The sequence below is a fragment of the Sodiomyces alcalophilus genome (genome assembly GCF_042370955.1).
Source record: "Sodiomyces alcalophilus JCM 7366 unplaced genomic scaffold ACRALscaffold_1, whole genome shotgun sequence".
In the NCBI taxonomy this organism is placed as follows: domain Eukaryota; kingdom Fungi; phylum Ascomycota; class Sordariomycetes; order Glomerellales; family Plectosphaerellaceae; genus Sodiomyces; species Sodiomyces alcalophilus.
The window spans coordinates 4,294,117-4,307,650 of record NW_027263532.1 but is presented as its reverse complement, the minus strand read 5'-3'; the positions used below and the strand labels follow the sequence as shown (position 1 = coordinate 4,307,650).

At 55.3% G+C, this 13,534-nt stretch overlaps 5 protein-coding genes across 5 annotated transcripts; 2 read left to right on the top strand and 3 right to left on the bottom strand.

Moving 5' to 3' along the window:
* Positions 1-614: 614 nt before the first annotated feature.
* ACRALDRAFT_1053618 (uncharacterized protein) lies at positions 615-3,312 on the top strand (the record flags this gene model as incomplete). Its single annotated transcript, XM_071015785.1, has 4 exons — positions 615-701; positions 782-886; positions 969-1,343; positions 1,405-3,312. 4 exons carry the CDS (start codon positions 615-617, stop codon positions 3,310-3,312), a joined length of 2,475 nt encoding a protein of 824 aa, XP_070879803.1.
* A 747-nt stretch (positions 3,313-4,059) lies between these two features.
* ACRALDRAFT_2095794 (uncharacterized protein) lies at positions 4,060-6,110 on the bottom strand (the record flags this gene model as incomplete). Its single annotated transcript, XM_071022742.1, has 6 exons — positions 4,060-4,503; positions 4,606-5,208; positions 5,270-5,350; positions 5,434-5,701; positions 5,776-5,811; positions 5,911-6,110. The coding sequence occupies 6 exons, from the start codon at positions 6,108-6,110 to the stop codon at positions 4,060-4,062; spliced, it is 1,632 nt and encodes a 543-aa protein (XP_070879802.1).
* Positions 6,111-7,742: 1,632 nt separating this feature from the next.
* On the top strand, positions 7,743-9,807 carry ACRALDRAFT_1046075 (uncharacterized protein). Its single transcript, XM_071015433.1, has 3 exons — positions 7,743-8,366; positions 8,479-9,123; positions 9,200-9,807. The coding sequence occupies exons 1-3, from the start codon at positions 8,058-8,060 to the stop codon at positions 9,308-9,310; spliced, it is 1,065 nt and encodes a 354-aa protein (XP_070879801.1). The 5' UTR covers positions 7,743-8,057; the 3' UTR covers positions 9,311-9,807.
* ACRALDRAFT_205326 (uncharacterized protein) lies at positions 9,391-9,964 on the bottom strand (the record flags this gene model as incomplete). The annotated part of the gene is made up of 4 exons (XM_071021671.1): positions 9,391-9,471; positions 9,510-9,755; positions 9,796-9,832; positions 9,912-9,964. 4 exons carry the CDS (start codon positions 9,962-9,964, stop codon positions 9,391-9,393), a joined length of 417 nt encoding a protein of 138 aa, XP_070879800.1.
* Positions 9,942-12,479, bottom strand: ACRALDRAFT_1059478 (uncharacterized protein). Its single transcript, XM_071016037.1, has one exon. The coding sequence runs from the start codon at positions 12,129-12,131 to the stop codon at positions 10,188-10,190; it is 1,944 nt and encodes a 647-aa protein (XP_070879799.1). The 5' UTR covers positions 12,132-12,479; the 3' UTR covers positions 9,942-10,187.
* Positions 12,480-13,534: the final 1,055 nt, after the last annotated feature.

Sequence of the window (13,534 nt, the reverse complement as noted above, 5' to 3'; positions counted from 1 at the left end):
TTTTGTTTCTACATTTCTATGCTATTCTCTTCTTCCCTTCCAAGGTTCTCTTTTCCTACATCCACGTCCTATAGTTTTTTCTTCCCTTCTTGGCATATCTCCTCCTCGGCCCTCGACCGTCATACTTCTGCTTCGGCTCCCAGTCGACCTTTGAAAAGCAAGTTCTCCGACCGCCTTGAACAAGCACCAACGCTAGATTTGTCTCGCCAGCCCCAACCGACCAAGCCAGCTACTTCAGCCTCCTTCTCCATCCCACCACTAGAAGTGCTCGCCCTGGCGCTCAGAAACCTTGCGAATACTCCGTAGAGTACGAAACTTCGACCGCCTTGCCACTGAACTCAGCTTGCCCCGAATCCCGATTCAATTGGCTACCCACCTTCACTCGCGAGGTGTTTCTATAGAATTCCCCGCTGTCCCAAGCGCCATCACCTCAGCCCGATTCAGGTAGACGACCTACGAACACAGTCCGACGACCGAATGAACTGACAGCACCATTGCTGACCCGGTAGCGTCCATGTTGGTGTCCATCGCCTACTGTCCCCGTCAGATAACTTCCATCCTCATTAATACATCACACCGGCTCCCTTGGATAGCTTCTCCGTCCCCCACCAACCATGAAGGGGAGACGGTTCTTCAGCGTCAAGGACAAGGATAAGGATGGCTCCCACCGGAGAAACAAGTCGGCCGATGGCACACAAAAGGTTGTGTTGCTTTACCTCGGAGTTCGATTCATCGCCCATGACGAGCTGGGTTTGGGCTAACACGTCCGATTTCTATGTAGAATTCCCGTTCTCATTCTACTCCTGATGCCTTCACCTGGCTCTTCAAACCCGATGCTTCGCGCCCTAGCCAGGCCAACGTGAGCCTCGAAAATGAAAGGACAAAGGTGCGTGTATGCGTGTGCTGTTAGCACGCATACGTCCACCCCTCTGCGCTCGTTCGGCTTATTGACCGTGACTGAGCCGCAGGTTGACGAAGTCTTATACCTTCTCGCCGAAATGAATATAACTGGTGCTTCTCCCGACACTGTCCGAGACGTCCTTCATGGCAAATACGCCTCTGGTGACGTTGCCAAGGCCGCCGATTTCCTTCGACTATCATCCGAAGCCTGTGCCGGCAAGGTCTATCGTTACGACCCCCGTGTTCGCATGGCGGGTGCAGAAAATCGCGACGCTGTCACCTGCTACTTGGACTCGCTCCTATTTTCCATGTTCGTCAGTATGACGGCGTACGAAGGCATGCTTAAGCACGATTTCTCAGACGAGCCTCGCCGTCGCCTCGTGACGCTGCTGCGATTATGGGTGAACATGCTACGGACAGGAAAGCTCATCACAGCAGACATAGTATGGCGTTTGCACCCGGTTCAGGACAAGTCACGCGACTCAGGAATGCTGACAAGAACAGGCAAAACTTATCCAGGAAGCGCTGGCCGATTGCGGCTGGAATGACGCGAGGAACGTGGAACAACAGGATACGTCCGAGGCCTTCGCCTTCATTACCGAGACGCTCCAACTGCCTCTGCTCCAGCTACAAGTAGACCTGTTCCATCATGGCGAGACGGACGACGGCGACCACAAAATAGTCCACGAGCGGCTGCTGAACTTGGCAGTGCCTCCGGATCCCGAAGGCAGGGGACTACGCCTCGAGGACTGCCTGGACGACTACTTCAATTCCCAGGTCGACGTCCTAAGAGACAGCCGCGAGGATAAGGAGACCCCCCGACCGTCGACGGCCTCACGGATGGGTACCATACGGCTGGTGTCAAAGGATGACCAGCCAGACACGTTGACATCTGAAAAGCTCATGGCATCTCCTGTCCCGATCTCCCCAACTCGGGACAGATTCCACGCCCCAAGCGCTCCGAACGGGAGTATGAGCCAGGCACCGCCATCGCTCGAGTTTCCTCAACTGTCCAGACATCGCTCGGGCAGCGTCATTCAGCATGTCGTTGTAGACGAAGAAGGGCGACCGACAGATTCGAGCGAAGCGAGCCGACGGGGAAAAGCGAGGCGCACGAGTTCCACCATTGTCAAGGCCGTGACCATTCCCGCCTGGCAATTCTTCCGGCTGATCCCCTGGCATGTTGCGGGAAATCAAGAACCGAAGAACGACAGGGAAGTCGCTATGAGTTTTGATCAACGACCCGTGGTGGGCATCTGCCTCAAGCGATATCGCTTCACAGAAAACCATGTTCCACAGCGACTCGACACCTTCATTGACATACCTGATAGCTTGAGATTGCCCCATTTCATGCTGGCGGACGAGAGGCACCTGCAAGAAGACCCCAACGGCTTCAGCACGGAATACAAACTCGTCCTCCAGTCCGTCATTTGCCACCGGGGCGAGTCTGTGCACAGCGGACACTATGTGTCCTTCGCCCGGGTCGCACCCAGGCTTCTCACCAACAACCGGAGGCACGATGTCGACCCACCTCCGGATTATGAAGAAGCCCAGTGGGTCAAGTTCGATGACTTGGAGCTCGACAACCGGGTCAGTTATGTGGACGATTTCAAACAAGCCTTGAGGGCCGAGATGCCCTATCTCCTCTTCTACCAGATCGTGCCCATGGTGGAGGTTGCTACGACCGACGAGACGGGGAAAGAGCCGCCATCCTATGCCGACTCTAACTCCAGGGCTAGTGTCCGTACCTCGGCGGCTCCTAGCCTGGCAGACAGCACTCACTTTGGAAGCGCATACGGGGCTGAAGGTGACGGTGCTAGCCGGCCGAAACCGTCTCCTCTGCAGACCCCGAGCGTACATTTATCCCTGGACATTGATCGACTTCGTCTGGGCGGTCAGGAGTCGGAGCAGCACAATGCCGCAGATACCAACCGGCCAGATTCGTCATTGAGTGTCCCAATGAAGACTTTCGACAATGCTTCTCCGGCGGCCAACCCGGTGGTCACGCAGGGAGAAGAATCCACGCGAGAGCGGCTCTCACGCGCTGCCGCCATCTTCACCAGCAAGACCAAGAGCCAACCTCCCAGCCAAGGGGGCGAAGGCCGCATCAGCTCGACGATGACCCGTCTCGGGGTGCTCATCCGCCCGGGCAAGGAGGCACAGCGCGATACCGGCGCCCAGTCCCCATTCGCAAACGAGCCTACCACGCCGACCAGCGCCCGCTTGGGCGAGTTGTCGGTCCGGCCTTCCACCGAGACGTCCCGGCAGTCTTGCGAGTCGGACTTGGTGGTAGAGCTGCACTCCGAGGACGGTGCAGATATAGCCAACGCGGTGCAGCGGAAAGATGGGCAGAAACGAATCAAGTCCAGATTTAGAGGCACTCAACCCGAACGGGAGTGCAATCTGATGTAGAGTCTGTTCTTTCTCCGGCCCTCCCATCCAGAAGATTGTGGCTCTTTTGCTCCGCGGCGTTACGGGGAAGCTGGAGGAGTTCATGACAGGAGAAATAATGGTCCCAGGAAAACCTGGTTGGGATGGACGAACGCCGGCTCGGTGGTTTTCGTTTTCGTTTTTCGGTTCGAATCGGGGCCAACAGAGCCCTGTGCAGTGCGACTATGTTTTTGCGACGACGACTGACGAAGGAACGGGCAAGTGGAGTTGGTGAAGCCAATTTCCTGGCTAGGATTGACGTTGAGCTGCATATATCATAGCATTGGCGTTATTCGGATTTTTTTCCTTTCCACTTATATTTCGTTCTGCCACTAAAGGACCGGATTGTTTTCAGGTGGCACGGTGACGGGGCGTATCGGGGGAACCGGAGGACCAAAAATAATATAATGATAAAGTAGTCATAATATTTGTTCTTCTTCGGCACTTTACAATTCCTCCTTTTTCTCTCGCCCACCCATCATAGAACATGCATATCCTTCCCCTGGCTCCAGTGCTAACACTAAAAAGGTAAATCAAATTCGCGGCAAAGAAGATGCGAGTCGAAGTCTATCGATACTGTCGCACTCGCTCTGAGGACCGACTACTGTGTATGACGAGAGCCCGGATGCTGCCTTGACCGTAATATGTAGGTCATATCCCGGCAGAGTGATCATACACGGTTTATGCGACACTGTCAACCCCACCCAAGTCGGGCGAAAACCTGCTATTCTAGTCCTCATCATCCACCTTGTCGGCCACAAACCCAGCGGCCTTGTTAATGACCTTCGCGGACGGTTCCTCGATGGGCTCAGCAGGCGCAGGGGATGAGACGCCGGCCCCAACATTAGGGCTCAGGGTACCACTCCCGGGGACAGAACTGCTGGTGCTGACGGGGACCGGTATGGCGATGTTCTCCGGGGAGCTCGGCGTCATCTTGGGGTCGATTCCGGGGATGTGAATGCGCTTTGCTTCGTTCTGGTAGGCGGCCGGGATGATCTCGATGATCTTATCGCGGGGGAACTTGAGGAAAGGAATGTCCATCGTCGAACAGTGCATCAGGTAGGAGTAGAGGACGCGGAGGACCGACTCGTGGGCGATGATGAGGAGGTCGTTCTGCTCGCGTTCGAGTTCGAGAATGATGGGTTCGAGACGGACAGCGAGGTCGTGGTAGGACTGGGAGATGAAGAGTGGTCAGCATCGAGTGGAGAACATATATAGGTAAAGAGGGAGATCAAAACGGGGACTTCTCCATCTGAAAGGAGAGAAAGAGCTTACCTCAGCCCGCGGGTAGCGATGGTGATAGGGGTCAACCTCGTGCTTCTCGACCTCATCGGGGTAAAGGGCACGGATGGTGCGCTCTGACATCTTTTCGCATACGCCCGGGTTGATCTGGCTCATCTGCGACCGCTGGCGAACCTTGTACCCTTTTTCCCGGAGGTAGTCGGCCGTTTGAAAGGTGCGGAGGCGCGTCGAGGTCCAGACTGACAGAGGTCGAAGCGGGACGTCCGGTCCCCCCTTTTCGATAAGAGCGGCATGCTCCTGCTCGCGGTGTCTCAACAGGGTCTCGGACATTTTGACTGCATACGCCTTGCCTTCTTCGGAGAGCGGGGCGTCGGCCTTGTACGAGTCCATGATTGTGGCGGTGCCGGCGCGGGCGAAGTAGGTGGTGCGTGACTTGACGTGGAGGTTGGTAAGGTAAAAGACGATGCGATGGGAGAGGTAATTGAAGGAGATGTTGTTATAGAAGAAGCGCTGGCCGGCGTTGATCATCCGAATGTAGTTAAGCTCCTGCTCGTTCATCGTCTCAAAGGCTGGAATCTTCATGCTAATGCGCTTGAGGTAGAGCTGGGCAGCCTCATCTGGATCCATGCCAGCAAACTAAACCAGCGTCAGCGATCAGGCTGGCTCAAGGCCAAAAAGGGTCTCGAAGGAAACGTACATCAGGGGACGAGATCTTGACGTTCCGGGCATTCTCCCGCAAGATGTTCTCGTCATCGACGTAGGACTCGATGAACAATGTCTGAAGAGTTGGCGTCAGCCCTTACTTTCCCATCTACGATACCGATATTACGGCTGTGGTTGTCGGTTCATCAGCCAACCTACTTGGACATCGTGCTTGGCGAACTCCTTTGCTAAAGACCGACGACCAGCTGCTGTTGGATTGACGGCGTCATAGATGGCCACCTGGCCGTTTTCATGGTTGAGCCATGCATAGATGTCTTCCCGGCATTTCTTGAGGATTTTCTGTCGGAGTATGACGGACGCCGGGGACGCATTGGGGAAGAAGTAATCTTCGGGCACTGTCCCCCCAGGCCCTACTGTCGCCCGACGATAATCTCCCAGGTGGAAGATGCGCGTCTTTACGCCTAGCCTGAGAGACGGAGAGGGATGTGAGACGTATGTTTTTGGGTAAGGGAAGAAAAGAAAGGGGGGCGTTGTCCTTACCATCCGAGATACCTAGCTATAGAGACGCATATGTGCCTATTCAGGTCAAGGGTGTCAGTCAGTTAGAGGTAGTGTAAACTTTGCAGTACGCGTACAAAGCCAGGAGGATCATCAGACTAAGAGGGCAGTCCTTACGTCTTGCCACGGGCCGGGAGCCCAACCATGACAATGGCAATTCTCCCAGAATGGAACAGACGGCCCGACATGGTGCTGTACAGCTGGGCCGGAGCCATGTTCTGATCCTCGGTTACATCGTGGATGGCGTCGATGAAGGTCGAGCTCTTGCGGCGGTATCGTGGTGAGTTGGCCGCGATCTCGGCCGTGCTATCATCCATGTCAGGACTTCCACAGTCATGAAGTTCAGGTCGGGGCATCGGGGAGGAGGGCGAGCTGGCATCCATGATGGTATGATGCATGGAGCAGGACACAAGGAATAAATGGCAAAGACATTAAGAAGTCCAGGTGTAAAACCAAATGCTTCATGCATCAAACATGGTAAGGTCAGATCTGAATCAAGCCAAGGGGACAGAAAGACCAGAGAGCATGCAGAAACGAGATGAGGCAGGACCAGGGGGTATATGGCCTGGACAGTCCCTTCCGAGAAGGTGTTGTCCGGATGGCCATTGTCCCTTAGAAAGAATGCCCGGGAATAGGGGCGAGTCCACCACACAACACCCGAAAGAGCCGTCTTCATACTGGATTAGACCAGACTGCCTCCAGCCTGGTGAATCCAGAACAATGGCTCCGGATCCTGATAGATGGTTGACTATCGGGGGCGTAGTATATAATCCGCTCACTTTGTCCTGCACCCACCCTCGTAGGATAAGTGATGTTGGTGACAGTCGAAGCAACTTTGAGGGCTTTCTTTAACAGAAACACTAGACCATAACGTGAGGTCTTGGTTCATCATCGCGCTCTCTCTCGCTCCCTCCCTCTTCTCCTGGAATCGTCAAGCTTGGCGGGATTAAGATGTTGTTGTGCATTGGCGTCACGGGGTAGCAACAGAACAGCATATGAAGCAAGGGCACTGCTTGGAACAGGAACAAGACGAAGAAACCTGAGTCAACTCACAGCAAGGTATCCATCTCGGCTGGCTAGTAACCCAACCCAAGTAAGTGCCTTAAGCCTACAGCTGAACCGGTGATCTCTCGGTGAGTCTGTCTCAGGTCCATAAAACGAGACTCAATGCTAGTAACTGGGCTTCTCGTAGCACGGTATGGCTTTCTTTGGCAATGTTGTTCCGGTGATGTTTTAAGATTGCTCTCGGTATGCGCCAATGATGTCGTGATGTCGACGTGAGCCGTCTAAGAGAAGCGTCTACTCAGTATGCGGAGGCGGTGTGACGTGTGTAAGTACTTTGTGCTGGTGGTAGCTTACAACAACACCCTTCAGCCAGGTTCGAACAGATATGGCGATGGAAATTTCAGGGTAGATGTGATAGCTGGGAATGACGGAGGCCTTCATCAATCGGCTAAAAAGCTTCATCCAGGTAGACGTTCGACTTCTTAAGTAGTCAGAAGTAGAGGGGCGTGTTTCTTTGTGTCGTATTAGTCGTCATAAGATAAGGTAAGAATCTCCCCGTGATACCTCTTAGAAGAACTCCTCGGATAAGATCAGTGGAGCTCGGAAGGTACGAGTCTCTACCAGGACAATTCGAAGAGCGATAGGATCAAGGAGAAAATGGTTCAATGAGTGGTGGGTACAGAAGTATCTTCCAAGTCACACGGATACCTATGCCAAGAGATTCAATGTAAACTGATAAGGCTCCCCTTCTGGTCAAAATTCGGCTATCAGGACATTGTCACGAAGTACACTCGAAGTACAACGTACTGAAACACGAAATAGGGAGCCTCAAACACGTGACTATAATGATGAGGCTGTCGGCCCAAAGAGCAAGGTGTAGCAGGGTACACAAAGACATGGCCCGTGCACTACCTATGGAGTCTTCCCTCCCAATCCAATGCCATCCCGACCTGGAAGAAATTTATGTTTTGTTGGTAACGTCAACCAGCGAAAAAAAAAAAGCAGGAAGCCTGGCGTGTTCGCGACGAGAAACCGTCCCCTTTTTTATTACGTCCCCTTTAACATTACCAAAACCAGGCCACCCTGCGAAAATACCCCTTGATCTTGACGTGAAGAGGGCAATAGACAGTGTCTATCCAGTGGTGTTCTTCTTATAGGGTCTCCTCTACGGGTCGACTACCAGCTTTTCTTCCTTTCGCCGACAACTCTTCCTCTCTACACATTTCATCAGGCCTCAACCTCTGGCCCCGGTCGCAATCATGGCATCCGCCGTGGACGCTTTCCAGTCTTTCCTCACAACCAATCCTCTCTCCAATGCCCTCTGCGATGCGCTCAATTCCTTCTCCGAAAGGAGAGCCAAGCTCGGCCTCTCGAACCCTGGCACCATCGAAAACCTGAACAAGGAGGTCACACGCGATGTCTTCCTCAACAACTACATGTTCAGCGGCATGCGCGCGGATGTCACCAAGGCATTCAGCATGTCGCCGCTATTCCAGGTCTCCCATGCCTTCGCCATGGGCGAGCGTCTCAACCCCTACACCTTCGCCGCCCTTTACGGAACAAACAAGGTACGCTGCACTCCTGCCATGGCACACTTTCTCTTTCCTCCACAGTCTTGACGGCAGTGGTTGGCCGTCTCTTGGCGTTATCTTCCCAGACCATGACTAATGCCAGGAATAGGTGTTTTGCCAAGGAAACATAGACAACGAGGGTTCGCTGTCATCTCGCTTCAACTACAGGTGGACAGACAAGCTGGTCTCCAAGTCGCAGCTGCAGATCGTCCCCGGTTCCGGACAGGACATGGTCCAGCTCGAGAAGGAGTACACGGGCGATGACTTTACCGCATCCCTGAAGATGATCAACCCTTCGGCCCTGGACGGTGGCATGACTGGCATCTTCGTCGGTAGCTACCTCCAGTCCGTCACACCCAAGCTCGCCCTCGGCCTCGAGACTGTCTGGCAGCGCGCCGGCCTCACCCAGGGCCCCGAGACCGCCACCTCCTACTCGCTGCGCTACCAGTCGGACGACTGGGTAGCCACCGCCCAGCTCCAGGCCCAAGGCGCCCTCAACACCACCTACTGGCGCCGTCTGTCCGACAAGGTCCAGGCCGGCTGCGATCTGACCCTGTCCCTCCAGCCGAGCGCCGCTGGCATGATGGGCGGTATCCAGAAGGAGGGCGTTGCCACCGTCGGCGCCAAGTACGACTTCCGCATGTCCACTTTCCGCTCGCAGATCGACTCCAAGGGCAAGCTGAGCTGCCTGTTGGAAAAGCGCATTGCTCCTCCTGTCATGATGACTTTTGCCGCCGACATTGACTACTTCTCGGTAAGATGACTCCCGTTTCCTTTGCTCCTCTCCCTGAAAACCTGGCGCTAATCAATTCCTCTTTTCTCACCTATAGCAACAAGCGAAGCTCGGCATCGCCGTGTCTGTCGAGTCGGCCGGCGAAGATCTCCAGGAGCAGCAGGAGGCCATGGGCGGGGCGCAGCCCACCCTCAACATCCCCTTCTAAGCTTGCCTGCCATCTTCGACTGGGCCGTCCTTGAGAAGCCATACCGCTCCGCTCCTAATTGAACCGCCCTCTGAGCGGCTTTACACGGCGGACACACTTCTCCCATACACCCCGATGGGGCGACACACGTTTGGCCCAACCGCTTGGGTCTGGCCGCACATCTCGCTTCTCTCGTGTTTGTCTTAATACTCGATTTCACGCGCGCCCCGCTGTCCGTAGCGATGCTCGTTACGTCCTTGGTCGTATGGGATATATATACAGCCTCTTTGTCGGCCCCAGTTCCCAATTGTCTTGTTTCTTTCGGTACCCCTGGTCCCGGAGGAACAAGCGTGTACATTACGCTCAACTTGGAGCACCCAAATGACTTGATAAGATGAAGCTGGCTAGGTTTGGACGGTTTCGGGTACCCAACTCTGTGGAATGCCTTGGGAGAATCCGCAGTGTACTTTGTACGATGGAGATAGACAATGCAATTCACCCATTACCTTGGTCTGCAATAACGCCTCGTCTCGTGCTCGTTGTCTCGTGCTCGTTGTCTTGTGCTAGTTCGTTGCGATTGAGGTAGTTCTCGTATTTAATACCTCGCTTTGACCATTGAGACAATTGGGCAAAGTGTACAGTCGCCAAGCAAAAGGAATAAGGCAGTCTTGACATAACATTAAATACTAATAAATCGCCATTAGAACTAGCAGTGAAAAGATTCTATAGTGTCCGTGTCTCTCAAAGTCGCTATCCAGCGATGGCATCGTGGCCGGGTATGCTACAATTCTTAGTGATACATGTAAGGTGGACGGACGTCAATAACAAATCGTACACAGAACGAGCCCCTCGGCTCCATAGGCACGAAGGATTCGCCCGCCAGACCACGCCGCGTCCTCTACTCCTTCTTCGTCCCCCATTGCTCATGGTGCGCAAACGCCTCTTCCCACGTCATGGGTTCTGGCACGTCCATGACGTGCACCGGCTCCTTGCGACCCTTGGCGTCCTGCCTCTCCCGGAGCTTCCGCCCCCGGGCGCTCAGCTGCGCCAGCTTGCCCTTCCACATCTGGTACCACTGCTTCTCCTGCTCGATGCTGTCCGACTGCAGCGCCTTCTTCCGCCGGTCCTGGATCGCCTTGTAGATCTTCCTGGCCTTCTTGGTCGGTATCTCCTCGAGGGAGTACTCCACGGTCCAGTGGAGGTTGGTGACATTGCCGTCTGGCCGGTCCACGTATTCGCCGTTGACCTTGTTCCGGACCATGAGATGCATGCCCAGAATCTCCTCTTCGGGCTCCTCAGGCTCCTCCTCTGGGATGGTCGCTGATTCATCTGCAGACGACGCAGCGCCTTCTGGTGTGTCGGTGTCGGGCTTGTCTGTGGCTGTAGCCGCCTCGGACGCTGTGGACGCGTCGCTCGTGGGAGGCGAAACAGACTCGGGAGCAGTGCCGTCATCAGCTCGCGCAGAGGGGGCGCTGGTGTCGGTCCCTGATGGCACCCGGGATGACTTCACCAATTGGGAAAGGATTCTTTCGAATTCTCGCAGCTTCGACGTGTACGAGGCAGCATCGTCGGATGCCTGCTGGACCGGGCCAGCCGAGTCGGCCTTTTCGTCCACCCGCTCAGCAACACGGAGGATGAGCTCCTTCAAGCTTCGATCGGACGAGCGAGAAGAGGAAGACTCCGGAGATGGAGACACGCTGTCGCCGGCAGTACCCGAAGGCGGTGATTCCGTCGCCGAGGTTTCAGCCTGCGAGTTTTCGGTGGTCGCCACCTCAGGACTAGCAGTAGTCGACGGCTCCTCCTCCGCCTTCGACGCGCCGGCGGCATTTTCCGAGGCCTCTCCTCCCGTAAGCGCATCAAGCAGTGCCTGGACGTAATTTTGGGCATCTTCGGGTGACCTCGCCTTAAGAAGCCCGCTCTGCTCGAGGGCATCTTGGATGGCATCCCGAACGTGGCTGACACCTAGCGCATCGTCTTCGACGGCCTCCTCTACCTTGTCCTGCATTTCTTCCCAGAACTCTACCGTACGCCGTTTGGCGTCCTCGGTGGTGCCAGTCACTTCTTCCTCGTCGACACCTAAGGATTGCTCGCCCTCCAGGTCAGGGGTCTCTGTTGCCTCCGGCTCTTCTTGTTCGATACCCTGTAGCTGACGCTCAAACTCGGCAACCGCAGCTTGGTTGGCATTCTGAACTTGCTCGACTTCCTTGGGCGTGACGGGCTTGGCAAAGATGTACATGAAAGGCGGGTCGCCAGGCCGAGTTTCCACGTGGATCCGGAGTGTCTGGCCGGGGAACCTTTCTGTCGCGCGGTCGAAGACCTTGTTGAGCAAGTGCAGACTCAACTTGAACTCCTGGTCGCCGAGATTGCGATCGTTCACCCCATGAATTGCGTTGTCCATCTCTTCCAAGGGGATGTACTGGAAGCCGAAGATGCGTTGCGTATTATGGAAAGCGACAAAGATACCGTCCATGCGGCCCATGCGGACCTGGAGCGAGTACTTTAAGAAGGCGGCCCTCATCATGTCGTAATACTCTCGCTCGAACGACTCCCATTGCCCAAAGCGGCGTCTGATCTCATAGCCCAGCCCCTTGTGGAAACCCCGGGCGTCCATACGGATGGAGACGACGGCGCGGGTCTTGAGATCGAACATGCCCGTGCCCGGCAGCCTCTTATCATACGCGTCTAATTGCGACCGCATCAGAAAGTCTCCCAGGGTGGAGTAGTGGAAGGCTTCCTCTGCGTTCCGTTCCTCCTCGGTGATCTGATCCGAGTTCTGGTGGCGGTATCGTTCAAACTCTTCTTTCGGAAGCGTCAGAAGCTTCTCCATGGATTTCCCGAGCATGCTGAGGATGTTGGCCGTGTCGAATTCCTTATCGGCGTCAATGGCGTACACCCCATCGCGACAATGAAGGAAGATGGCAGCTGGCGCCCGGAGAATCTGGGTAAAGCTGGTGTAGTCCGGCTCGAAGTTTCGACTCAGGTCGCTGGGGTTGACGGGGCGCCAGGCGGAAAGGAGGTAGTGGAAGTGGGAAAGCATTGCAGTCATACTCGACGTAGAGCCGCTGTACTTCTTGCCCAGCTTGGAGGCGAGCTCCAGCAGAGTCGAATCCTTCGAAGACGTCACGTACTGTTTGAGGGCGCTAAAATCGAATTCGCTTAATGGCATGATCTTAGACAGGTAAGGGTCGAAGTTGTACACCCGCGACCTAGGATCTTGCAGGTGGTAGACGCCCGGGTTGAACAGCACCCGATCGAGGCCGTGGGCCAGGACCGGGGTTTCTGGGCCTCCTGGCCTCTCCACGGGAACCAATTCCAATTTGTTAGCCTTCGCTATTTGAACACTCAATGGTGCTTTCTGCCGTTTTTGTGTTTTGGAAGCCGGTTTTTGGGTCTGCGTCTTCGTAGCAGGCTTCGTCGGTGTGACGGGAGTAGCGGGGGTGACGGGCTCGACGGGTGCGGCCGACGACGCCACGCCAGACGAAATGGCAGAGGATACGGCTGGCTGGATATTCTGCCTCAGGCGCCCTGCAAGCGTCGTCAGGGCAGCATCACCTGATTGCCCCGCGGGCGGGCTGGGAGCAGCAGAGTCTTTCGACGCTTCGGCCTTTTGAGCCAGACCTTGCTTCGTCTTTCTCGGCGTCTTCTTCGGTCGCGGGGTGGCTTCAATTTTGGCCTCAGCTTTCGACGATTCGGCAGCGCGCGCTTGGTCGGCGGGCTTGTCGGCTTGTGGCTGCGCCTTCCCTTGGCTCGACCTCTTCCTCAAGCCTTCAATGGGTATATCCTGGGACTCTAGAACGTTCTTGAGAACATCCAAGGTACCGGACACGATCTTCAACCTAGACCCGAGTTTTCTGGTCTGCAATTTGAACAGCTGGGTGGAGGAGTCCTTGCCGGGAGCCTCCGGCCCCGATTGGGGTGACGCGGCGCCCTGAGGATTCTGACCAGACTCTTGCAAGTCATTCAGCTTCTTGCTTATAGAGGCATAGCTCTGCTCCAGGTGCTTCAAAGAGCTAAACACTTGGTGGATTATCTCCCGACTCGCTCCGCCTTCCTCCACGGGTGTGCATTTTTTAGATTCAGGAGACTGCTTTTGCACGGTCTCCGGTGTTGTTTTCTCTTTCCTTCTTCGACGGACTCTAGGTTTTCGAGGGATTTGCACAGCCGTGGCCGGACTAGACTCGGATTCGTTCACTGGATCTGTCTTGTCGGTCGTGTAGACGCGACGCGACAGGACAGAGCCCTGAA

Excerpts from the sequence above, each read along its gene's own strand:
- ACRALDRAFT_1046075 (XM_071015433.1), top strand. The coding sequence starts at position 8,058 with ATGGCATCCGCCGTGGACGCTTTCCAGTCTTTCCTCACAACCAATCCT. Across the intron at positions 8,367-8,478 it reads CCCTTTACGGAACAAACAAG|GTGTTTTGCCAAGGAAACAT; the intron begins GTACGCTGCACT and ends TGCCAGGAATAG. Across the intron at positions 9,124-9,199 it reads CCGACATTGACTACTTCTCG|CAACAAGCGAAGCTCGGCAT; the intron begins GTAAGATGACTC and ends TCTCACCTATAG.
- ACRALDRAFT_1059478 (XM_071016037.1), bottom strand. The coding sequence starts at position 12,131 with ATGCTCGGGAAATCCATGGAGAAGCTTCTGACGCTTCCGAAAGAAGAG.